Here is a 25577-nt window from a genome sequence, read left to right as displayed (position 1 = left end):
ACCCCGACCAGCAGCTCAACCCACACCCAGTTGCTTGCTCACTGCTCCAAGTGGGACGAGGGAAGAGAATTAAAAGGGCAAAAGTGAGAAAAACTTGTGGGTCGAGACAAAGATATTTAAGAAGTCAAGGACTGATGAGCAATGGCTACTTTGCAAAAACTTCCCCCTTTCCCCCCCCACCCCCTCTCGCCCCAGTTTTGTTCCTGGGAACAGCGTTATACAGCACAGAATATCTCTTTGGACACTTCAGGTCAGCCTACTCGCTGCGGGGGCAGAGTGAGAAACAGAGAGAGCCTTGATGCTGGGCAAACACTGCTCAGCAGTGGCCAAAACTTGGGTTTGTTATCAACGTGTTTTGGTCACAGATCTGAAGCACAGCACTGTACGGGCTGCTGTGAAGAAAATTAACTCTATCCCAGCCAGATGCAGTATGCTCTCACAGGCTATGGAGAACCAAAGGCATGTTATATATCAAAGAAGCATTAATGTGGCAGTTGAAAGTGCTTCAGTTTAGGTGCATTAACTTAATACCTTTGGTTTCTTTAATTTAGCTGAGTCTCTAGGCATACAATGGAGTAAGAACAACACAGAAACTGGTGATAAGGTGAGAAGTCTTACTCTGCTGTAAAAGTCTTCACGTTCTGCACTAGTTATTGTGTCTGGATGCATCAGTCCCGCTCTTCTCTTGCATAAACCCTTGTTTCTGCACCTTCTGGCAGGCCAAAGTCACCAGTCACCTTCTCCTTGATAGCTCACCCTGTGAGAAGCACTGCAGGTGTTTGACAATAAAATTTTGAGGGTCTGGTGGCAAGGCTGTAAGAAGTAGTTTTGCTCCAATAGCTGGTGCTTAGTCTTCTCTCTCCATGGCATTAGCAATAGGCATTTGTCTCAGGAGAATCATTTTTTACTGAGCTGTAGTGGCAAGATCACAGTCTGAAATGTAAAAAGATCTTGGTCTGTTGTTGTTTTTCAGGCTGATTGACATTTGGCCTACTGCAAATTCTTTACTGCTGGACGGACATAGCTAGTAAAGCTAAGTGACAGTTTTGGTAGAACTTTAATCCAAAAGTTTTCCTAAAGATGGGGATGTACGCTGCCTTGTATTACAGATAGAAAGCCTGGACCCAAAAGAAATCAAAGAATGTATGGCAATGGCACTTCTGGCTCCTGCTCCCATTAGACCATCTGGCTTTCTTCTAAAATTCAGAGTTGCTCAACTTCTTCAGCATAATGAGCCAGCAGCCGATTCTGTCATTTCCTATTTGGCTGTAAATATAGTTCTGGAACCTAGATAATTTAGGATGTTGCCACTGGGACATGGACAGAATTAGGTAATAATAAAATCAGAGAAGAAAAACAGAACTTCAGTAACATATCAAGGCTCTCAACATAGGAGTTCTTCCCTGGTTTTCTTAAGTCTAATTCCACCATAGTTTCACAAAGCTTGAAATTATCCCCAGGAAGGATGGAATCAGCTCTTGCATTGCTGGTTTCTTTTGCCAGTTCATCTTCTCAGCTTCTAGTAAGCTGAGTTGTTTGGAGCTGGTAGTTTCCCCTGAAACACTGTATATAATAGCCACAAATGACACTCTATTAACCAAGTTTATCCAGCCTCTTTCAAATCAGTTTAGTTTTTGATCATTCTTCACCCCCTATTCATTTATTTCCCCATCTAATTGGTGCAAATTTATTTAGTGTCTCCTCACTGGATGATAAGAACGGCTGTAGTAGTCCACAGCAGTGGTCCATCTAGCAAAAAATGAAAGAGAACAAGAAATGCCAGCACATAGCCATAACCCCTTCTGTACTTCAAGACTTCTCCTGACTGATACGAGCTATTCTAGAGCCCATCATCATGTATGCAAGTTTTTTTTCCCCCTCGTGTGCATTACACTGCACTTTGGAACAGTGCTTTTCAGCTACCACTACTCATGGGAGTCTCTCTTGCAGCACTTTTCGATCAGGTTTCGATTTGAGGTATTATATATGTTCTTCAAATGTTGTCACATCATCGCTCATTCCTTTTCCCAGTTCTTTTATGAGCTGTGAATGACTCAGCTTCAAGCAATCCATATGGGATAACCTTTCTGCCATGGAAACTTGGGGTTTACTTTTGTCTTTTGTCTTTTAACTTTGTCCATGAGATGACACCCCTTGTACGTCGTATAGAATCAGAGTGTCATAGAAAAATAGGGCAAGACAAAAAAAAACCACTAAAATCTAATTTCTATCCCCTCTCCTCTCATCATATTGACCTTTATTACCTGCAAGATTTCTGTCTGAGGCTTATCTAATCTTTTCTAAAAAACATCTAGTGATTTTAATCTAATGATTAAAGAGTATCTCCAGAAAATTCCACTATGTAAATATCTTTACTTCTCAGACGTTTTCCTGTACATAAATCTCACTCGGTACAACTGAACTCTGTTTTGTCTTGTCCAGTCTTGTCCAGTGTCTCCGATCTGTTGACGATTTATTAAAGCCCTTTTGAACATTTGCTGTAATAAGGGCATCAAAATCTATATGGGCAAAAGGAATACAAGAATGAAATACTGTCCTATAGACTTGTCATGAAATACCATTCCATAGCCATAGCTGTCCATCCATGGGATGGGTTCTCCCAGTAAATTGGTATAAAACTTATTATACTCAGTGGAAACAGCTGAAAACATAGCAGTTACCATTGTGCTGGAATAATAGAACTCGATAAGGCTGAGGTTGTTTACCAGAGCTCTGTTTCTTCTCTGGGAACAGATTTAACTTCAGAAAGCTGTCCCACTGGGCTGTTTTGATGTGTTCCTCTGTATTCTTCAAGTGTATTTTCCCTAGAAATTAAAGAAACATCTTTCATTTTTCATTATACACCACCATCTTTCCCAGTTAATGGGAAAAAAAAAAAAAAGGGAAAAAAAAGGTGTATTCTACAGGGAAGTTTAGAATTATTTTAGCTTCTGAAAACTGTGGCCAACGTCAGGGAAGCAGTAGTAGGTGGAGTGTGGTGGTGCTGGAATGCCAATGATGCAAGTAGGTTGGAAAAGCCGAGGAAACTCAGTTACGCTGACTGCACGGCCCCCAGTTCCAAATTTTTGGCTGCTATATTCAGAATTAGAGTTTCTGCTTTCTCTGTAATGAAGTGCAGATTCTACATTTTTAGAGTTCAAGGCCTTTCTCTAAATCCCTGCTTTATGCTGGTGGTAATGACTGGCCCGCTAAACCAGCTATCAGGCTCACTATGTGAACGTGATGGCATTAGTTTGTTGTTTCCTCTGACTTTTTGCTTTTTCTGACAAACTGAAGCAAGCACGCAGTACTGCACGCTGTGTTTCCAGCTGCAATAAGCTCACACATCTTGCTTCACAATTCAAAGGGAGTGAGTGGATGTGCTAAGGCACTGGTGGATCGGTGCTAAGGCTGAGCCGTAGCCCCACACCACGCAACGCAGAATTATTTTGCTTTTACTTTGCTGTGTCCCACTTTTTTACCTGCTGAACACTGAAGTCCTTTGTCTCTGTGAGGTAACTGTTCAGTCTTGCCTGTCTGTAAAGAGAAGGTAGGGAGCAGCTTTTGTGAGTTTTTCTTTTTTTTTGTGAGGGCTCACTTTTTCTCAAGAAAAAAAATAATGGTTAAAAGCAGCGCTGCCTATTTTGAGACCAGTTTCTTGGATTATACTCAAGAAAAGCAACACAAGGTTTCTATTTTAGTAGTATTTGGATTAAGGTACTGTAAAAAAAAACAAATTTAAAAAACACAGAGCTAGCCAAATAATTATATAATGGGAGCAGAAGTCAGGACTCCCATCTTCCATTTCTAGCATGCTCTCTAGATTTACTGCAAAATCTTGATAGAGCACCTTAGTTCTTTATTTTCTAAATGTCTAAGTTAATACTTTTATTATATGTGTTTTGAAGTTAATTGACATAAAAGGTTCCAAAATAGAGAGTTTTACTGAGAATGAAAACGCCTAAACTTACAGCCAAAGATTTCTTAAGCTATGCCTACCAAAAATCCTCTGACATGCTGTCCCTCTAATTAGCCTCGTCACACTTCCATGCCAATATGTTTGAAATTCCCAAGTATATTTCTACACTTTTTGAGCAGAACCATTAGTTTTTCCCTGCTTCTGCAGAGATAATAATGTAGTTTATGCAATTCTGAGATGCATGAGAAGCAACGTCTACTCCAATCTGACTGACATCAGTAAACATTGCTTCTGTACATTTATTAATGTCCCACTCAAGATCTACTGGAAAAAAAAAATCTGTCCCTGAGCCCTAAGAATTCAAAATGTCTTACTGGATTAACGAGTAAAATCTACAAAGGTTAAGTTAACAAAAGGTGCAACCACTTCCAGATGTAGCTTAGAAAAAAATTTTAAAAACTATTTTTTTTGGTCTCAGCAATACACAAATAGGGAAGAGTAAGAGATTGGCTAAGACAGAAAATGCAACTGATTAAGACAGGGAGTGAATTTAAAACAAGCTGGAGATAAAATAAAAAAAGTATATTTTATGTGCAAGGCAATCTGAATAAAAGAAGACAAATGGTCTGTGCTACTTTCTTGATGGTGAAGTGTTAAAAAACAAATTCTGCTTTTTGTTTTGTTTTGTTTTATTTTATTTTATTTTATTTTATTTTATTTTATTTTATTTTATTTTATTTTATTTTATTTTATTTATTATTAGTAGTATTATTTTCTCTAGAAATGCATGTCTTATCTGTTTGGGAGAACCAAATAGGGTCTTTGTGAAGATAGGCAATTCCTCGTCTTTCAGACTTGCTTCAAACACCTTTCCTGTCCAGCAGCCTGGGCACTCCTTAGCCTCAGCAACTCGAGACTGTGAGGAAATGGTGATTCTACCAAGCAACAGCCCTGCATCTTCAGTTAGGCTGTCAGCCCCTCAGGAACCATGCTTGCAGTCTGCAAGCCTCTCCCTTTCTATTTTTGATGTGGCTTTTCAGAATTTCTGCATCAGCACAATCAGCAAAGGGTAGGGCATTATATGTTTAGTGTTACATTCGTTTGTCTTCTGATTAGGAGGGAATAACATGATAATAAACCAGAGTCAAGAATGGCAGAAAAACCTTTTGAATAAGCAACAGCCATTCCACGGGAGTACAGTCTCTTAGAACAGGATCAGTGGCAAAGTGGAGTTCAGTAACTGGAGACGGTCCAGGTAGGGGAGAAACACAATCTGAGTCTTTTTACCTCCCACCCGTATTTCCCACTCAGCCAAAGTCTGGTTTGCTGGACTTTTTAGAAGAGTGAATGCTACAAGATGCCTATGACCAGTATCATCGTGTGTATGACCATGCTACGAAGAGCAGCGGCCGTGCCACAGCACCGCTCTCCCTCCCTCACCCCTTTTGCTGCTGCCCACAGGATGTGTGCAGGGCTGCTCGGTGCCAGGCAGCTGCTCTCAGTGACATTCTCCGTCTGTATGGAGCTGAGGCAGAATCCTGCCGTGTGCCCCAACGTCCAGACGAGACAAATGTGCCCGTCCTCTAACCGTGACCCGATAAAACGTCTGCAGAAGGTACCTTCGTTCCTGCTGCCCTCTGAGCTGGCCTAATCTTGGCGGATGCTGAGCTGATGCTGTGCTTTACACGTTCATCTACATTTTCAGCAGGAGGTTTCAGAACCTGGAAGCAAGGCTATGCCATGAGAGAAGGAACAGGAGCACAGATAACATTTTGCTTTTTACGTATCTTGCTTAGAATCAGCCAACCTCCCATTTTTGGTACAGTGATCAGAGGGAGTCCCATTTTGTGTTATTATTAAACAGACACAAACCTCTCAAGGGTAAAACGAGTGAAAATGAATTTCTAAATAAAAAGGAATGCATTTTATTTAACCGTTTCTATGAGAATTCATAAGGTCATTTCAGATTCTAACAAAACACATGTTTAAGATGCAATGGCATGCTTGCTGCATGAAATGTTTAATGTAAATTCTCCTTTGCAGGATTGGAAAAAACAACAGGATGATCAAAAGAAGAGGGGTTGGGAGTTAATGAGGGGAATGAGAAGAGCACGGCTGGTTTAGTCCAGCAATATAAAGGCTGTGAGGGGATGAGATTGCTGTCTATAAATACTTTTGGCAGGGGACCCGCACAGGAGAGAGGGAAAGGCTACTTCAGGGCACTATTTGCCTGTGAAGAAAAGATGGATGTAGGCTGGTCAGAAGGAAACACAGTCTTAGAATTTAAAAAAAGGCTTCCACCTGGCAGAGAGGTTTCTATCGGGCAGGCTCCCAGGAGCAGCAGTGAGTGGAAGAATATTGACTGCCAATACATAATCAATTTATGGAAGAAAGGATAAAACTATTTGCAGCACCAGGCAGCCAGGTACAGTACAGGTTAGAGGGGAATTAAGCTGCCTTGGCTTACAAATGTCAGCCTGGCTGACCTTCTGTACCCGGCTGTGCTGTCAGCCCTCTTAACCAGGGTTGCGGGCATGCGGCGAATTATAGCAAGAGGCAGACTTTCACCACATGGTGTAATGGAAAGAGAAGAAAACAAATGTCACTGATGAAAACGGGAAATAACAATTATTACTCTGAGGGCAACGGGAACTCGTAGAGTTTGTTATTACCGACAGCCAGGTATTCCTTAATCCTTGTGACTTTAAGTCTGGATTAATGCAGTGAGGTAGCACAACCTCCTGCAGCAGCTGCATGCGTGTCCTTGTGAGTCTGTGTCCCTTTCTTCTCAACGCTGGATTTGATTACCAGGTGACTAAAGATGTGAGAGCTTTGCAAAATTAAAACGGTTAGCTCTAATTTTAGCAAACGTCTTTAACGTCGATGCTGAAAGATAAATGGCCCTCTCTCTGCTGTGTGTAGGATAATTGCCAGCTCATGATCTGGTCTCATTCAGAAAGATCCGTATCTGCAGCTGAAAAAAATAAAAGGTACTTGTGGTTCTCTGGGCAATATTGCTTTGGTGACGGAGTGACGGTTTTCTGAGAATTTTGACTGTTAGATACGCGGCACATTGGACCAGCCATTGCCTTTGGGAAGAAATAATCACCTCACAGCGTCGTTTGGGAACCAAGCTCCTGGGATAACTGACTGAAATGCGATTTTAAAAGGGATAACTGACTGAAATCTGATTTTAAAACAGGTAACTGACGGAAATGTGATTTTAAAAGGGATAATTGACCGGAATGTGATTTATACCCGTGAACCTGTGGGTAGCACCACCTTTGCCCCAAACCTCTGGGGCTGCTACTGCAGCTTTTTGTCAGGATCCCCAACCACCGCACCTCAGGGCTAGGCGGGGGTCCCCCTGCGATCCCTGTGAGCCCCTCGCTCTAACGCCCAGCCCGCTCCGATCCCCTCAGCGCGCACCCTCCCACCCCGCGCGCGGCCCAACGGCCGTAACGGCCCCAACGGCCGCCCCGCCCCCAGGCCCAGGGCTGCGGGCGCGAAGCCGTTCCCCGAGGCCAGGCAGCGGGGGCGGGGCCGGGCCGGCCAATCAGAGGCCGGCATCCAGCAGCGGGGGCGGGGCTAACGCCTTGAGTGGCAGCCGGCGGGGTAAACAAGCGGCCGCGCTCCCCGGCGGGAGGAGAGAGAGGAGGGGAGGCAAAAAAGGGGAGGCGGCGCGGGGCACGCTGGGACTTGTAGTCCCGCCGCGCTGAAATCCCGCCCGCAGCCTCCGGGGCCGCCACCCGCCGCCGCACTACGACTCCCGGCACCCCCCAGCGCCGCGCCGCCGGGAGCCGACTTGAAGCGGGCGGGCGGCGGCGGCGGCGCGCGCCCCCTCCCCCCCTTCCCCCCCCCCGCCCGCCTGCCTCAGAGCCCCGCAAACCAAAACAAAAACAAAAACAAACCCGAAAACGCCCCCCCCCGCCCCAAAACCTCCCCTCACGCCCCTCACCCCTCACCTCATGGCGGCGGCCGGAGGGGGCTCTGCCGGCCGGGGGTGCTGATCCGGCCTCTCCCCCCCCCCCCTCCCCCCTTCACCCCCTATGGGCGAGACATGGACTACGAGTTCAAGTCGAAGCTGGCGGCCGAGCGGGAGCGGGTGGAGGACCTCTTCGAGTACGAGGGCTGCAAAGTGGGCAGGGGCACCTACGGGCACGTCTACAAGGCCCGCCGCAAGGACGGGTAAGGCCGACGGCTTCCCTCATCATCCCCCCACCCCCCTTCCCCTCCTCCTCCTCCTCCTCCTCCTTCTCCTCCTGTGGGGTTCAAGGAGCGGTGCTGAGGCCTCAGCGAGGCCCCCCCCGTGCAGGTGCAGGGGCTGGCGGTGACCCCGCTGCTCCCCAGCAGCCGCCCAGCGCTCCCCGTGCGTTGTGGTGGCACAGGCCGGGGCTGCAGGAGCGTGCCAGGCTGCTGGGTGAAGGCTTACAAAATATATCTGCAGGTCTCACACCATACCCTTCAGGCAGGAGGCTGAAGAGCCCTCCACTCTAGGCAAGCGAAACTTCGAAAGAAAAAACCCCTCGTTACGAAAAACCCACCCTTTTCTTTCCTTTTTACCAAGTTCTGGCATGCTGCCTTAACTTAATAGAAAAACCCAGATATCCTTCTTTTTTTCCTTCTTTTGATAGGAGTAAATCACATTCATTCGTGTCTCAACTCTAAGCTCTCAGCCCAGAAGACGCAGTATCAAAGAGAGCAGTAGCTGAAAGTTAGCGTGCGCCAGCGCAGGTGGAGGACTGAATGCTGAGAAAGGAGTTCTGGTTCTGACTGTGTCTGGCTCTGCAGCCTAAAAAAAAATAAATAATGACACCTAACGAACTTTAAAAAGAAACTTTAAAGCCTTTCTGGGTATTACAGGTGCCCCCGAGTTTTCCTAATATCGGTGGGTTCGCTCCTCCTGGTTTTGTAATTTTAAGTTATTTATTCACATGTGAATATATGACATACAGAAAAGTTATATGAGAGGAAGCTGTGGTAAAAATACCCAGAATGCTGATAAAAATACTTGCTCCTGCTCTCTGATGCACTAATCCTGAAATTACTGTTGTAAGAAAAACATAGAAGAGTTGGAACTTTGAGTCTGCTCTTTCTATGACCAAAAAAAAAAAAAAAGAAGTTTGATGTCTGTCTATAACTTATCTGCTTCATTCCCTTCAGTAGTTGCAAGGATTGCATGGATGCTGTGAAGCACCATGAAGAACGTGTCTGCAAAATCCCTAAATAATAGTATTGGAAATACAAATGGGTAATAAACCAAAAGTAAACATGGCAAAAAGATAAATTATCTCCAGCTCTGACTGATTAGCAAAGAGAGACCTTGAGCTGTAAGCAGGCCTGCTGGTAAAAGGAAGTGAAAAGTTTCAGTAGGCAGTCAACTCGATTGAAATGCTATATAATGTGGCACAAATGCAACCATACTTTGTAGTCAGAGGTTTTACTTCGTGAAGCATGGAAACTGGGTTATTATCCCCTTTTTTACAACATCAGTAAGCTCACATTCAATTGCTTTTGTTTGACATTTGGACCTAGGGTGAGAAGGAGATGTGACATTAGAAAAATGTAGAGAACAACCTAAGTCATTAAGATGAGATTATTTCTTTACAAAATAAAACTACCTATCGCATCTCTTTGCAGCAGAACATATTTACCATTAGTTCTTAAATTTAAGGGTTTCTTGATGACAGAGGGAAACTTTTTCCAGTGCTAGCAACAACAGAAACCCAGCAGTGATGCATGTGTATAGCATGCTGATCACTGGGGGATTTTGAGGCACATGTAAAGGGATTCTTCTTTGCTTGATCACAGAGAGGCTGTTTCAGTATTTCAAGCTGGCGAAGCATTCTTGTATCAACTGAAAAGATCCTGGCTCCTTGCTTCTCATAGTCAATTTGCAGTCTCGGGGGGCTGAGAGCAGTAAGAACCTTGTAGCTCTGCAGAAATTCCATGGAGAGCCTGTCACTTCATGTTTCAAAAACTTGGCGTACAAACTTTATGAAATAGTAAAATGTGTTTATACGGAGCTTGGCAAGCTGTTGGATAAAATGCTTGCTTAGAAAAAAAGTGGTTGCGTTGCTTAGATCTCAGTGAATGGCCTGGGCATAAAAGCAGTTTTTAAACAAAGTGGCAACGTAGTTTGGCTTTTTCAGCCTAGAATGCAGTATCATTGGGCGTGTTTCTAGTGAGCCGATTGATTTCTGTGAAAGTTTAAAAGACTTTGTTCAAACCTGACTGCCTTTAAAAAAAAAAAAAAAAAAAACAATGTTGGTCCGATGTTTGCATGTACTGAATGAGCGTATTTTTTAAAGATGTTGAGCACCTGCAGCTTCCATTTGCTTCAGAAGTGTTTGTGTGGTCTGACGAGGTCTGGAGTGTTACCTTTGTTTTGTGTTTAGCTAAATGAGGCACTTGGGTTTGCAGAACTTTCAGTGATATCTTTGTAGCCCAGTAGGGCTAGAAAACAGGGCTCTGTATAAGCTGTCCCATGGTTTGCTTCAGTGTACGCTGAAGTCATTGGATGGGGGAACAGCGATGCACAGATAAACCTTGTGATGGCAATTCAGCTGCCAACGTTAAGTCTTTAGCTCTTCATGTCGCTGGAAAACCCGTTGTTGTTTTTCTGTGTGTGTTGCCTCAAATACGCCGTGCTGACTCTGCTAACGCTTCTTTGGACACTGGCTTGCATTTGTTCAGTAAAACAAAGAATGCAATTTTCCCAGTCGTGGCTAGGAAGGTGTGATTAGTTCCACGTCTCACCTCTCCTCCTTACATTCCTTGCTGGTACTTTGGTCACCGTTTAAGCCACCGTGGTGTGTTTAGTCGTTTGACTTCGTGTACCTCTAAAATACAATTACAAATGATAGATTTTTTTTTTTCCTAAATAACAATGCATGTAATATTTTTAATCCTCGTGTTTCAAAACACCTTTTAAAAAGCATGTAAGTGCAGGGAATGAGAGCAGTGACCGTCCTGCCATTTAATACTTGGCAAGTGTAAATAGTGTGGCACTGCCCCGTGCTCTGCTGCAGTCATAAACTCACTCTTGATTAATACAGCGTATCTGCTGAATGAAGAGCATTGATTTCTGTGCTGGTAGAGTAATACACTTTTTAAAATTAAGTCTGTTTGTAAGTTGTCAGGTTGTACTGTTATTAATATACTGAGGTTTCCAAGAAGAATTGGCATAAAACAGGCTCCCCCTTAACTGCCAAGTAGAGAATTCCCTTTTGGAAACTGCAGAGCAGTGACACAGATTCAGAAACATCACTGTAAATTACAGGCATAGGAGGGGGGAAATGAATAAATTCACCCTTCCTCCCCCGTTTTTGAGTGTTGTAGATCTGTAACTAAAGGGGAGCCTTGTTTCTTCTGTGTGCTGTTGGTGTGTAGAAGTGTGAATGTGAAGTTTGTAAGCTGATCTGAAGTGCTTACAGCATCGAAGTCTGCCTGAGGTCAGGTGAACTTCAGGGAAAGGGCATGGGAAGAGAAAGGAAGGGGAAGTCTGTAGCCAGAGCAAGTGTTTAATCTAACCTAGGAATGCCGGTTTTGGTGCCAACCAAGTAACCTTCATTTCCATTTATTTATTTATATTATGACTCTTACTTGCTTGAAGCAGAAGTGAAAAAATTTAAAAAGAGAGAAGAAGGGGGATGCTGCAAGGCACAGCTGCCTTGGAAAAGCAGCCTTTCTCCTGCTGCGACTCACCGTGGCTTCAGCGAACGGAGTTGGGTTGTTCAGAGGTTGCCTCTGGTCACACTTAGGGCTGAGATCACCGCGGTGGGAGAAAACCTTCAGTGCCAAACAGGCCGAGGCAGTCTGTTTATTCTGTTAAATCAATATTAGTATAGCAAGAATTTGTGTACAGTTCTCCCCCTATTGCTGTTCTTCAGCATTTAAACTGCTGAAGTAATAGAGCACAACTGTGTCAGGAAATGAATCTCGCACCGGAGCTGACTAAATGCTACAAATGAGCAGTGCTGGGGGGGGAAAAATCCCAGGGAACCCAGAGCTGGGGTACTGCAGTTACGTTCACTGTAGAGAGAGGCAGCTCCTTGATGTGCCAAGCGTTACACTCGCCTGGATGTGAAGCTGGGGAGTTCTGTACCACTGCAAGTAAGTGCTTGTGAGATGTTTGAAAGCCCGTGATGTGCTGTTTACCTCGTTTTCAGTTTCTCTGTTTGACATTGCCGTGAACTTAAGTGAATTGAATTGTCAGCGGTGGTTGCTGTTCTTACAGGCTCCGTCACAGGAATATTGACCCAAGTCAGAAAGCGATGGCTCCTGAACGCTTCCCTTTCTCTGCAGCAACATCTCTGCCTGCGATGAGATGTGAGAAGCAGCGTTTTGCTCCTTACTTTCATCATTTTTTTTCCTCCTTGATGAAACTTGCTATCTTGGGGAAGATAGAAAGGGTAAAGGTGTTCATGCCTCGCTATGATCTCTCCTCGCTAAGGAAGCCTAAATACGAGGCTTACACGCAAACACCGAGAACACTTTATGGCAGCAAACACAGTTAATGTGTGTGAGAAGAAGCAGCAGAATTAAAACGAACCTGTCTAACTAGTTGTCTGCAATGCCTTCTCCCCTCAAGTAGGAAGAGCTCATTAGTATTTCATAATTGAGCCACGCTGAGAGCTGGTAGTCCAGCTATGCTGGTGGCTCTGCTTCCTGCCCAGGAGGACAGTGTGAGTGCTGATGAGTAATTTTCAGTGCTTCCCGCCTATGGTCTCCCCCATAGCGATTTTGTCCTTTTTCTGCTGCCCTCTGAGCGCAGGGATGAGCTGTGTGGCCCGTGGCCTGCCAGAATGCAAACAGCATTCAGCTGGTGTTTCATTTTCTGCTAGGGCTTTGGGGTGGTGGTAGGAGATTGAGGAAGAAACGAGATGAGTGTGGGTGATGAGAAACAGAAGAGGTTAGGTTTGAGAGAGAAGCAGATGAAGATTTTTGCCAAGCTTGCAGAGGAGGACTCATGTATAAGGTAGCCCGGAATAAGCTGTGAAGGAAAATCTCTCAAGATTTAGCTTTTTTTTTTTTTTTTTCCTCATTTTAAAAGGAGTTTCCTGATACAGAGAGAGGGTTAAGAGTTTTCTAATGATGCTACATGAAAAGGCAGTGAGAGCAGAGGAGGGAGAAGAGATTGCTTTTGGCACCCCACTTGGTAAAAAGGTGCAAAGTAAGATAGAGGGGCTAAATATTGCATGTGTAATCAGAATTTCTGTGAGATGCTCTAACCAAATTTTGTTAGGGACTAAATGAGTGATGTAAGGTTTTCCTATACCTTTTGGAAATATCTCCTGAAAGAGCATCTGCCTTTCCTGTGGCCTTAGTCGATCTTGTGACTTGTACAGATGCTGTCTGACCCAAATCTTTCTCTTCTCTTTTAAAGTCAAAAGTTCTATGCTGCAAGATAAGTTTATATTTACATATGCTTACTGCTGCTTGAAATATAGTTCAGGATATCATCCAGTCCATGTGTATGATACAGGAAAAGGATCTTTAGAAGTGATTTTCAGCTCTTACCTTTGCCTTTCAAAGATGTGTTGTTTTTTGAGCTTGTTTGCTGCTATTCAAGAACTGACAATCTGCATTTTTTTTTAAATTTATTTTATTTTGCAAAGTATCAGAACTTCAGAAAAAAAAAAGATTTATTTGTTTCAATAACAGCGTGTTTGCCTGGAGGAATGCTGAAGTTGGTTCAGGGCAACTGCTCTTGGATTAAATTGCCTAGCTCAGCATGTCACTTTAGGAAATGAAGAACAATTTCTACTTGTATAGCAGAGACACAACCTTGACTGTTTTGGCTTGACTGATGAGTGAATGCATCTAAATAATTTAAGTTTATAAAAGACCTCCCTGCTCTGGGGACTTTGTTTATATGGATCACTTGACTATAAGATCCATGACTGACAGCTAAAAATGCTGGTTGTGAGGGTATTAGAAATAATGACTTCTGAGCTTGAGTTATCTTGATAGATTTGAGAAGAAATAAACTACAGAAAAGGAAACCTTTTAAATCAAAATTAGTTGTTATTAGCAAAGTCCTGCGATAGCCTTTAATATCTGAATATCTTTAATATCTGAATTTCTCATTAATGGTTCCTTAGGCTTTTCTGTAGGATTGCAAGGCTTTGGTTTAGCAGGGTTTTCTTAGAGGATTGCTGAAATATTAGTGTATCTGATAAGGATGAGAGGAGTGCTGTGGAGGTTGTGTAAACTGATCTTTGCAAAATGGGTGTCCTATTTTGTTTATTTTTTTTTTGAATTGGAAAGTAGAAGCATCTTTTCTTACCGTGAGAAAGATTGGTGGAGCAGAGCTTACTGGAGCAGGTGATCTCTGGAGGACACTGCTTCTGTTTACTTCTGACTTTTTTGGGATTAGCAGTTTTTTAATGAATATTTTAGGTGTCAGGCTTTCCGGTAGGCAAAGCAGCACACACGAGGAGCTATAGCTACTAGGAGTGCTGGATTTCTAACCTACAGGTATGAGATCTGATGTAAGTCAGAGCACAGGTATGAATTGTGGACAGCCGTAGCCAATATGGATTTAAACATACATTCTCATAAACTGGGCCTCGTGTGCAGTAAGGTTTTTTGTCGATTGCCATTCCCTGCTGACTGAAGTGGAAGATGCTATTGACGACTTCATACAGTCAAGTGAAAATAAATGTTACAGGCTATTGATTGGGAGGCAGAAGTGGATCTTCCAGAAAGGAAATGACATCCAGAGGTGAAGTAGGACACTGCTGTTTTGAAGTGATACATCTGGTTTCTTCGTGCATTAATTGCAGAAAGAGTTAGTCACCTCTGTGTGGCCAGAAAAGGTTTTCTGCCTCTTCTCTCCCCCTTTTCTTTCCCTGCTTTTACCAGAGTGCTTGGAGCACCCAGGCTGGTAGCGCTGGGACTGCTCCGACCACGAGTGCCCTTGGCTCTCCTGTGGCTTTGCTATCTCCCGGTGCCCCTGTGCCTGGAGAGATGTGAGGATACAAAGGCCGCTCACGCGTGCAGTTCTGGCAGCGTCGGATGAGCTGTTGGACTCTGAAGCAGATTGCTTTGGAAGAGCAGCCTCTTGTCTTCTGGTTCATGGATTCTGCAAATTCAAAGGCATTTAGAGAAAATTCTAATCAGTGTTAATGCTTCCACGGATTGCCACAGCTTCATGATAAGATTCAGCACCTTTAGTCCGTTGCCAGTTGAATGCCATGGATTCTATCTTTAGCATGAGTTCAGTGGCAGGGAGAAGATGTTGGTGTAAAACTTCATCCTTAAAGGCTACTGGAAGAGCTCAAGAGCAGCCTGTTTTCACTATGGGATCATAGAGGTTGGAAAAGCTCTCCAAGGTTGGAAAAGCCCTCCAAGATCACCTGGTCCAACCATCCCCCTACTACTATTACCCACTGAACCATGTCTGTAAGCACCTTTCCTTAAACACCCCCAGCCATGATGACCCCACCACCTCCCTGGGCAACCCATCCCAGTGCCTGACTGCTCTTTCTGAGCAGAAATGTCTCCTCATTGCCAACATAAACCACCCCTGGTGCAACTTGAGGCCATTCCTTCTGGTCCTATCACTGGTTACCTGTGAGAAGAGGCTGACCCCCAGCTCCCCACACTTTCCTTTCAGGTAGTTGTAGAGAGCAGTAAGGTCTACCCTGAGCTTCCCCTTCTCCAGGCGAAACACCCCTAGCTCCCTCAGCTGCTCCTCACAGGCCTTGTGCTCCAGGCCCTTCACCAGCTTCAGAGCCCTTCTCTGGACATGCTCCAGGGCCTCGATGTCCTTGTTGTACTGAGGGGCTCAAAACTGAACACAGTACTCGAGGTGCGGCCTCACCAGAGCAGAGTACAGGGGGACGATCACCTCCCTGCTCCTGCTGGCTGCACTATTTCTCCTACAAGCCAGGATGCCGTTGGCCTTCTTGGCCACCTGGGCACACTGGTAGCTGCAGAGCCTTCCTACCCTCTGGCAGATTGACACTTCACCTCAACTTGGTGCCCTCTGCAAACTTACTGAGGGTGCCCTCAATTCCCTCATCCAAGTCATCAACAAAGATATTAAAGAGCATGGGCCCCAGTGCTGACCCCTGGGGAACACCACTCGTGACCGGTCACCAGCTGGACTTAACTCTGTTCACATTCGCTTCGTGTGGACTTCCGTGTAGCTTTAGTAAAGAGTTGAAGATTTCACGTGTTCAATCTGTTGAGCTGAAACATCTGACAAAAAGAAGAGCAGACGTGGGTCAGATCTCTGATAAATCTGGGCTTTCTACATGCTTTAGGGGAGGCACACTGTGTCATGAACCAGGAAAGGAAAACTAAGTAAGTTCAGTTTTTAGGCTGTTGTCTAGGTCATTGAGTCAATAATTTCTTCCTGCTGTAGGTGAAACTAAGGCATCATATTAATTTAGAAAAAAAAAAAAAACCTGCTGTGTTTCAAACTTGAGGTTCTTGCTGAAGAGACTTAAAACAAATGCAGGCTTCTTAGTGTGTGTTGTTTTCATAGCCATTTCCCACCTATCCAAGTTGCAGTATTTAACCAGATAAGCGCTACAGAGAAAGACCTGGTGTGCAGTGAGCTGAGCTGTGTATTTACAGTATGGTTTTACACTGAGGTTTTAGGACTTTTACTGAAAGACAGATGGCTAATGTTATTGGCATTTGTGGTTAGTCACAAGCATGCTCCTTCAAAGTGACTTTATGAAACAAAAGGCAGATTCCTTTTTGGCGTAGTCTAAAGGACCCTGTATCTGTGTCCTTGATACATAATTCCCTGATAAATAAAAGCTTGTTTTCTCCTTATTTCATTGTGTTCTTTTTTTTTTTTTAATTTTTTTTTTTCTTCTTGCTGCTGCTGCTTATTTCAAGGTAACAGATCCTCAAATATGGATCCTTAAAATCCAACAAATAATCAGGAGCCTTTCCAGAAAGGAGGTGTTTCCTAAATGTGTTCATTAGCTGTAATCGAACCTGTAAATAAGATCAGGTACAGATCAATCTGCTGCTTTAATGCAACAAATGCTGAAAGAAGTTACTTGGAGCGACAGAATACTTTTACTGCTTTGCAAGTTTAATGTGAACACTTCAAGTTTTGCGTTTATAAATATGCTGTCAAGTCTGCTTATGCCAGTCTGTTATAAAATAAACCTACTCACGTGAACTTGATGGTTCTCGGTCATTCATTGGAGCCAGTTCAGTTCTGGCAGTGGCACAAGCCCTGTAGCTGGTTGAGGTCTCTGGGTCTTTTCCAGTGGCTGTGGAGTTTCAGTGGCTGAAGTTGTGCTCCTTTTCCTTATAAGATGTTTTATTTTGTAAAGGCTTAGCTATGGCTGATGAGTTTTCCAGTTGTCTGATGTTAGAGAGATCTTGAACATCTGTCAGTGGCTGTGAAAGAGTGTCGAACTGTTGTTAACAGACAGTATCTGTCTGTTATCTACAGGTGTTGTGAAGATCACTTCTTTTTTAATACTTACTTCACATATACTTTGTGAGGTTCTGTGGAAGGACAGAGTGTAAGGGTGTCACGTTTAAAGGCAAGTACCCCAGCATCACGTTAAGAACTTGCCTTTTTCTTTAACAGGCATATCTCCTCCTGAGTTCATAGCCTGGCTTGCAGAGGAATAAATAGACAGAAGAGCAGCCATATCAATAGTGGTTTTTAAAGGTACACCCCAGGATATGCTGTAGATAACAGAACAAAATCAGGGCATAGTTCAACTTCTAATAGGATAGTGTGATAACACCAAGTGTCTATTCATAGCCTGATGCCAGTGGTACTTGTAACGTGAGCTCTTTTACATCGCTGGGATGCGTCAGATTTTCCAGCAGGCTAAGCTCTGGGAGATTGTTCTCCTGTGTGTTTCTCATAATGCATGTAATGAGAGTCTTTTTTCTTATAGTGCATGTAATGATAATGAAAGTCTTTTTATTTTTTTTATTATTCTTTTTAAGGCTAATTGTTGTAAGCAGTTGCTCCATGTTCGCACAACTCTTGCAATATCTTTACTTAGCCATGTAGTTGCAGAGGAGATGCAAACTCAACTTTGAATGGCTTTTTTTTCCCTACCCCTCCAAGATTCATGCTACTGAGATGCTTCAGTATATATTGGGGTGCAAACTGAGTTCTGTTTGAGTTATGTTGACTTTTTTTTTTTTTTTAAGCTAGGCAAGTCTTTATTGCTTGCTTCTCAACTCCAAGATTTTTGATCTGGTGTTCCAACAGTTACATGCAAAAGGCACAAATTGTTTAGTTGTGCTAGTAAAAAGAGCATTTGATCGAAATAGCTCTAAACCATAGCAGACTTCTGTTTAGAAAATATTTATTAGTATAATGAAGCTAATAGTAATGAGACATTAACTCTTGTTCTAGAGGTAGAAATAGTTTCTCTAATTCTAGAGGGGGCACAATAGCATATTTTCTGTTGCAGCTCTTTTTGGTCTTGTCTTCGGTTAAGTCTGCGTATCATTTTCCATTTCACTGATAGCAACTTTTAAAGAAAATCCCCTAAAATGGTTTGTGATATTCTGTCTCTCACCTTTGAGCATGTGCTTGTAATTGCTGTTCTATTTTTTCATAGCCCCCTGGAAAAATGAATGCACCATTTCTTGTATTTTTGTTATTCCCAGTGCCGAATGGGATCCCTGCAGTGGCTTTGCTCCTGGAAAGCTTTGTGAGCCAAATACCACAGAGGGATTTTTCACTTTTTCCTTCAGTACTCTGCTTCGAGGCCACTGGGCTGTGTAGTGGTCCCGGTCTTTGCCCTATAAAGGCACAATTATGCGTGCCACAAAAATGTGATTATTCCATTAGTGTTGCATACAAGGGTGACTTGTTGTCTTCTGTCGGTGTTTTCTAGCTAGGTCTTGGGATGTTAATTGTGTACTTTATTCGTTTAAGGCATTGCACACTTTATTTTCTATTTTCAATGCTCTGCTCTTAATTAAGAAAATTAGTATATGGTATAATGTTAATATCTGTATTAACTGGTGTAATAGTTACAGTTGTAGCTTAAGTGTGATTATAGGCTTCCAGGCCAGTTCTTTGATGTGGCTAATAAACTATGGATTTGGTATGTTAAATACTTTCTGAATTCAAGAGGGACCATCATTAGAAGTTTAAAAATTTGAATAATATGGATAAAACAATAGTTTGAACCATGTGCTATTTTCAGATCCTCAATTTTTTTCCTTGGGCAAGTTGTTTCTAGTCTTCCATTGACTTGTTTCTTGTTGTATTCTAAGTCATCCGAACTGAACCCTTTTAAAGTGATTTTTTTTTTAAGCATGCGGAAAAGGAAAACTGAAAGTGTTCCCCAGGAGGTGATATCATCGTATTTTTCACATTCTGCACTGAATGCTGTAATCGGACATAGAGCCAGCTGAGTACAGTTTTGTGGGGAAAGGACAGAGTTTTCCTTTGCACTGTACAAATGAAAATGTTAGCATTAACCTGAAGGACTTAAAGAATGGGATCTTTACAGGTGAGGGAGGAAAGCTTAAGCTGAAAGACCAAGCTGCAGCCTTACACCGGTATGGGTTTTCCTCACGGAGAGATGTTCTGGACGATTGCTGCTAGGCTTTGAGGGAGCCTTGAGCTTGGTACTGTGGAATACAGACCTGAGAGTGCACCCCACTTTTCTGCTGAGGTGGCTGTCTAATTGACCCCTCTTGGTCCAGCTTTGCCATGCACCCTTCTCCCCTGCCCTCAGGCACAAATGGGCAGAGCAGGACCTCCTGGCACGTTGGCTGGCTTCTAGGACACTGGTAGTGTGGATCCCAGGGCGGTATCTTCACACAGGGACCTTGCTTCTGCTTGGTTACCTCCATCATGGTGCCTTCTGCCTCTTCCCAGACCTGTGGAGCTCATTGCTCTGCTTTGTTTTCTAAACTGGATCCTGCTTGCTACGCTCTCGAATGAAAAATGCACTGATGTAGCACCTGTCAGAGAAGAATTTAGGAAAATGAAAACTGTATTGTTCTGTAGGAGTTCTTGAAATATGTTCCGGGTTCACTGGAGCTTTTCTGTGTATTCAACATGAAGCAGAAATAATTCCCTCTGCCCACGGTGTTTCTTAAGAGCACAGGTCTCTAGGGAGTCGAACAGTATACTTGCATGTCACTGCGTTTTACATTATTTATGGAGCTCTTACAGCAGAGAAACAGCTAATAAAGTACCTATTTTTTCTTTGGCCATTTAAGACCGTTTTATTGAGTAAACAGAACTGTGGATTTCATCAGATTGCGTTGACCGACTCAGTGTTGAGGATTTAAATATATTCCTTTCTCAAATTATCTTGAGGTTACTCTTAAATGAGAAATATTGTTAGTTAAAGTACCAGTTGGTGGAGATCTTTTGGGAAGTGCTTTAAGCAGCCATTATGTTTGCTTAATAAGAACCTTGAGCTTTGGAAACATTTTCATATAACCTTGCTTCTCTGCCAAAACTAGTAAATGATATTGATGTACTTAAAGGAGGTTATGATTTGAAATTTTTGATAAAATGCAAACAGATGTTTTTTGAGACCTAGAATATGCTAGTTTTGGAGTTCTTTGTACTTGATGCCCATTTACTTTAGATAAGTGTTTTAATTATCCCCATTTTTACTCACTGCTCACAAAACCCAGTGTCCTAGAAGCATGCTGGTTGCTGCTTGGTGATACTGGCTTCTTATTCCACATGCTGTAATGTCTTATGGTGATGTGTGTTTTTTTTTTTTTTTTTTTAATGCATCTTTCATAATTTCTCATTTGTCTCCTAAAATCCTACGTAGAGCGGTTGGTGTTCGATGATGACAGACTTGCAGTGGTGCTAAGCCATGCTGTTAAATACAGCATGTGCCAAACAGCTTACCCGTGTTCTGCAGCGTCCTTCAGCCTGCCCAAGCCTGGGTAACTGAATTTAATGCTTGCCTTGCCGAGCTAGTTGTAGTTGTACCCGTGTGGCGGTGTGCTCTCTTCAGGAGATGTGCCGAAGGAAGGGGGCATTTCACTTCTGCAGTGACTGTTTTGTACTGGGACTTCAGCTGGTAAGCACAGGATCATTCCGTACCATGCAGTGTGAGCATGACTGTAGTTTAAAACCTGTGAGCAATTTTAAATATCTGGAGTTGGTTTTGGTTCTGCTGACAACACAATTTTGTCTTCATAGCTTCAGTGCATGATCTGAATAATGAAGTTAATACTTTGCACTTCATGTAAATCTGTCTGCATAGGTAGAACCCTCTATGAGAGGGGACGACCATTTATTATTCACTTTTAAAAAAATTAAATCTAAATTTCTAAAAGACAAAATATGAGCTTATCACCTGTAAATGCACAGATTTCTTGGTTCTGTATCGGTGTCTTGATCCAAGTTCTTGTAAATGACATTCACAAAAATAAATGGCTGCTCTATGGGGAGCAAAGATGGAATCTGGTTTATCGTGTCAGTAGATCCTGGTGAGTCCTCCTGCATAGGAAGGAGATAAACCTGTGAAGTTATTCCTGAAAGGGTCCTTGGTGAGCAGCTCGTATGGATTATCTTTGTTAATGCAGTGTGTGGCCTAATCTTAGTAATGCTAAATTCTGAAACTTTTTTCCCCTCAGTGCCGAATCTGAAGTTATACCTTCAAAATAGTGTGTTATAAAGCATTTAATTTATTTAGCATAAAGGAACAAAAGCTTCTTTTAGAAGGGGAAGGTCTAATCTTGCTATGTTTGTTTGTCATATGAGTTGTGGAGGTTTGCGTCTAAGTGTCCGAATAAGCGAATATTTCTGGTGTAGTTACAAGGCATGGTGTAAGCTGCTGGCCGTTGTATTTCTCCACAGAAGATCAGTGCACAATGAGGACATGCATGTATTTCTTCCTTTTGGCAGCTCTAGCATCATTTAGGTCACCTTAAAGTAACACATTGCTTTCTTTTCAGCTGCAGAAGGGCCTTTTGTTACTCCAGGCCTATCAGTAGAGAGAGGCCTGTTGGAGCCTGTAGCCTAACGTGCTTCGTCTTGCTTGCTTTGGGAGCACTGCTGCATCAAATCCCAAGCACAATGAAACGCCCAGCTTGAAATAAAGCAGATGGTAACCCCATCACAACTGATTTTTCTCTGTTTTTAATTTGGAGGGGATATCTTTTCAAACATAGCAAGTGATTTCCAAAGACTTCAGGTAGGTGCTTGTTTGAGAGAGGAGTAACAACTGCTTTTGAGCGAGGGTGGAATAACAGCGCCCAGGTTTTCCAGTTGGAACAGCTGCGGGATGACTCATCTTCAGAGGTGGATTTACTTTTTGCAAATCTTGCAATGCACCAGCTTAATTTGTAATTTGAGCAAGACTGGAATTTTTCTTGCTGAATTTTCACGTCAAAAAATGTGGTGTGAAACTGGTCAGCTGGGAGTTAACCACAATCTTAACGACAGATATGTTTTATGGATGTAATTGCTACTGAAAATTGCTGATAAAAATGATCCTCTGTAGTTACTAACGTGTGTAGGTGGTTTTAATTTCTGGTCAGTCCCATGCCTTCCCCACATCGCTCTGCTCATCCCATCAGTTTCAGAGATGGGGTTTCTGGAGGAGGCTGGAGCTGGGCAGGACCTGGACCTGGAGGTGGAAGCAAGACGAACTGAAACCAGGGCAGCAAAATGAAATGGTGTGGGACTGGAAAAGGGGGAAACTTGAGATGCTGTAGGGAATTTGGACGGGAGACTCTGGGTTACTGAGTGGTCCAGAAGTTGTAATCGGTGGGCCCACATAAGTGCATCAGCGCTGAGGGTGATGCTGCTCATCAACACCCATTGCTTCCAGCTGAATCCTACCCAAATTTACCATGGGTATTAAGGTGATTATGTTGTGTCACAAGGGCTTTGAGGTCCTCCTCGTGTTCTTGTTCTGGTTGTCTTCCCTGACAGCCAGAAATTACTTCCAATTATGTTTATTTAAAAGGATAATGCTTTGTTCAGGCAGAGCAGTTTCACATTCTGTGTAGGGGTCTGTAGTAGTGAGTGCTTGACAGGAGTCCTGTACTTGTGGCTGGCAAACACAGACTTGCCCAGTGAAACTCATGTTCTTTCAATGTATAATTACTTATGAAATGCTGTTATGTTTTAAATTAAAAGTCAATTGACACTGGCTCATAAAACCAAGTAAGATCCTTGTAGTTTCTAGGTACTTCCAGGGGAGTCCTCCAGGCATGGGATGCGACTGTGCTGCTGTTTCATGACAGACAGTATTTGAAAATGTCAAGAAAATACCAAAATATCCTATAGGATTCAAAAATTTCAGGAAAAATGTCCATCAAAATACCCTATGGATGTGTTTGCCATTAACAGTATGGTTTAGAGAGAAGTGGAAATAGGTTAACAAAGTTTATTTACGCAGGAGTTTTTGTTTGTATTTTTTGAAGTCTCTTAAAAAGGAAACCTGCTTTTAATATCTAAGTGTAATTTATACATAAAAACAGATTAGCTTTTCAGCTTCTTGATCTAGACAAAATCAAAATAAATCATTGTACTTGTATTGATTGGTGCAACATAAATCAGAGCTAAAAATATTCCCCCCTCTCTCTCTTTCTCTCTTTTTTTTTGTACAGAAAAGATGAAAAGGAGTATGCACTGAAGCAAATTGAAGGTACAGGGATATCCATGTCGGCCTGTAGAGAGATTGCAGTAAGTGTGCATAAATGAAAGTATTTTTACTGACATTATTATTCAACAGATATTTTCTTTTCTCTACACCAGATAACAGAAAGGTTATGTAAATGTTTTCCTTGAAGTATGCAAGCATGAAAGTTATTCAAACATGCGCTTTTCATAAAATGCTTTGTACATATTACAGTTTTTTTTCTTGGGTGTGGAAAGAGGTGTTCTTGCTAGGTTAATGGTAACGCCTCTTTCTGGTATTGTTGTGTTTTATATGCTTTTATGTGTTGAGAGGGAAATAAATAAGAGTCTTTTAATGAAGATTTATTTTAAAACTGGATGTTTTTAAAATAACTTGAAGGAAAAAGGTTCTGAAAGGTTACAACTGCCATTACCAGTCAGCTTGCTAACAGTGTGTTTTATTTCAGACTAATGGTAGCTTACTGTTGTTTGGTACCTGATGAAAGTTTGTTCCCCTCATTCTTTATGTGCTTTACTAAGTACAGAGAACTTTCATAGCAAAATAAATAATAAAAAAAAAAAACTTTAATTGTATTTTTATTGCATGTATCTTAAGAGGAAAAAATGGATTCACTTCTGCGCACAGTAGCGTCCATGCATGTGTGTGTGTATATATTTAAGTCCTTCCGAGGTGGTAAGAATCAGGTGTTCTTATATGAAGAGAGAATTTAAATCTATTTAAATCTTTAAATGCTTATTCTATAACTATATTAAAGTATAAAACTTTGATTCTTGTCAAAGTGCTGAGTCACTTAGTAAAATTTTGCAATGCAAGAATTCCTTGCATTGCAAAAGAAGTGCATTTTCTTGATTAAATATTTACCTTGTTTGAATGGTGTCAGTATGCTGAGGGCTGTTGAAATGTAACACAGGATTTGTGCCCAAAGCCTTTTATGATCTAGTAGTGTTGCACAGAAATACAGCATTCATCGTGAGGCGCTAGGAACTCGTGATGTTCATGAACTGAACAGAACGCTGTGTTGTGTTCAGTGTAGTGCTGTATCAAGAGACTGGGCAGATAATAGTGCTATCTTTTCAAAGGGCTTGTCACTAGAAGGTCAAGGTCACTCCTAGATTTGAGAGGTGGCTCCGTTGCTGTCCATTAATTTACACAGGGTTTATTCAGTCACCTTTTTGGTAATATTTCTCCCTTTGGAGGGAACAAGAAGTCCTTTAACATTAAGACTAGGTCTTTTATTTTACAGTCTGTTTTGACAGCAGTGGAGTGTTATTCAGTTTCTTTGTCTCCATAGTGGTGTAATTTAAAACAGACTAAAAACTAAATCACAGAATGGTTTGGGTTGGAAAGGACCGTAAAGATCAACTAATTGCAACCTCCTGCCATGGGCAGGGACACCTCCCACTAGGCAGGTTGCTCAAAGCCACATGCAGCCCGGTCTCAAGACAAGAATCAATGTGTGGAATATAGCCCAAAGGAGACCTTTCTGTTGCCATGATAGCACTGTGGTATGGAGCTGCTTCTGTCATACTTGGAGGCAACATCGCGAGGAAATAGTGTCAAATTATTTTGTCCTCTAACCGTACATCAGCATTTCATTCTTGATTATTTATTTAATTTTAAAAAATTGGTTGAGCTTCGTACAAAAAGCTCAATAAAACATGGGAAATACCATAAATTGTTTTAATCCCCTGAATAGTTCCTCCTTTAATTTTTCCATGGATTCTGTTTTACTCTTCTCCAAACTTCAGAGTAAAACTATAACTTGAGATAATGTAGCAAATCACTGCTTGCCTCAGTGAATTTTCAGGCTAGTCAAATATTGGAAATATGTAAAGGGTAAAGGTGAAATAGTTGAAAAAGAACCACAATCTGATTTCTTTTCCTTACAAAAACAAGCAGGATCAAGTGTATTTTCCACAAAGAGAAGCAGACTTATAATTAATGCATTAATAGTTAATCTCGTGTTTAAAAGCATAAGCAGGTAACAAAACAGGTAGTGTTTACTGATTAAATAATGATTATAAGCCAGAAAGAGGCCACGTTTAAAATACTGTGGGTAGTTCTTT

General features: G+C 42.3%; 1 protein-coding gene and 1 long non-coding RNA gene across 2 annotated transcripts in view; one reads left to right on the top strand and one right to left on the bottom strand.

Moving 5' to 3' along the window:
- Positions 1–2732: 2732 nt before the first annotated feature.
- On the bottom strand, positions 2733–7938 carry LOC116487595. Its single transcript, XR_004253089.1, has 3 exons — positions 7885–7938; positions 3483–3537; positions 2733–2825 (listed from the first exon to the last, which is right to left on the bottom strand). It is a non-coding gene; the product is annotated as an uncharacterized LOC116487595 (long non-coding RNA).
- Positions 7939–7961: 23 nt separating this feature from the next.
- CDK19 (cyclin dependent kinase 19) overlaps positions 7962–25577 on the top strand; it is a 108249-nt gene continuing 90633 nt past the window's right edge. The window contains exons 1-2 of the mRNA XM_032184628.1: positions 7962–8107; positions 23480–23555. Coding sequence (XP_032040519.1) covers positions 7980–8107; positions 23480–23555 — 204 coding nt within the window. The 5' untranslated portion in view covers positions 7962–7979. The remainder of the gene's footprint in view (positions 8108–23479; positions 23556–25577) is intronic.

Source organism: Aythya fuligula, chromosome 3 (genome assembly GCF_009819795.1).
Source record: "Aythya fuligula isolate bAytFul2 chromosome 3, bAytFul2.pri, whole genome shotgun sequence".
Lineage (NCBI taxonomy): Eukaryota > Metazoa > Chordata > Aves > Anseriformes > Anatidae > Aythya > Aythya fuligula.
Note: the sequence above shows the minus strand (reverse complement) of the source record. Positions and strands in the feature narration are given on the sequence as shown.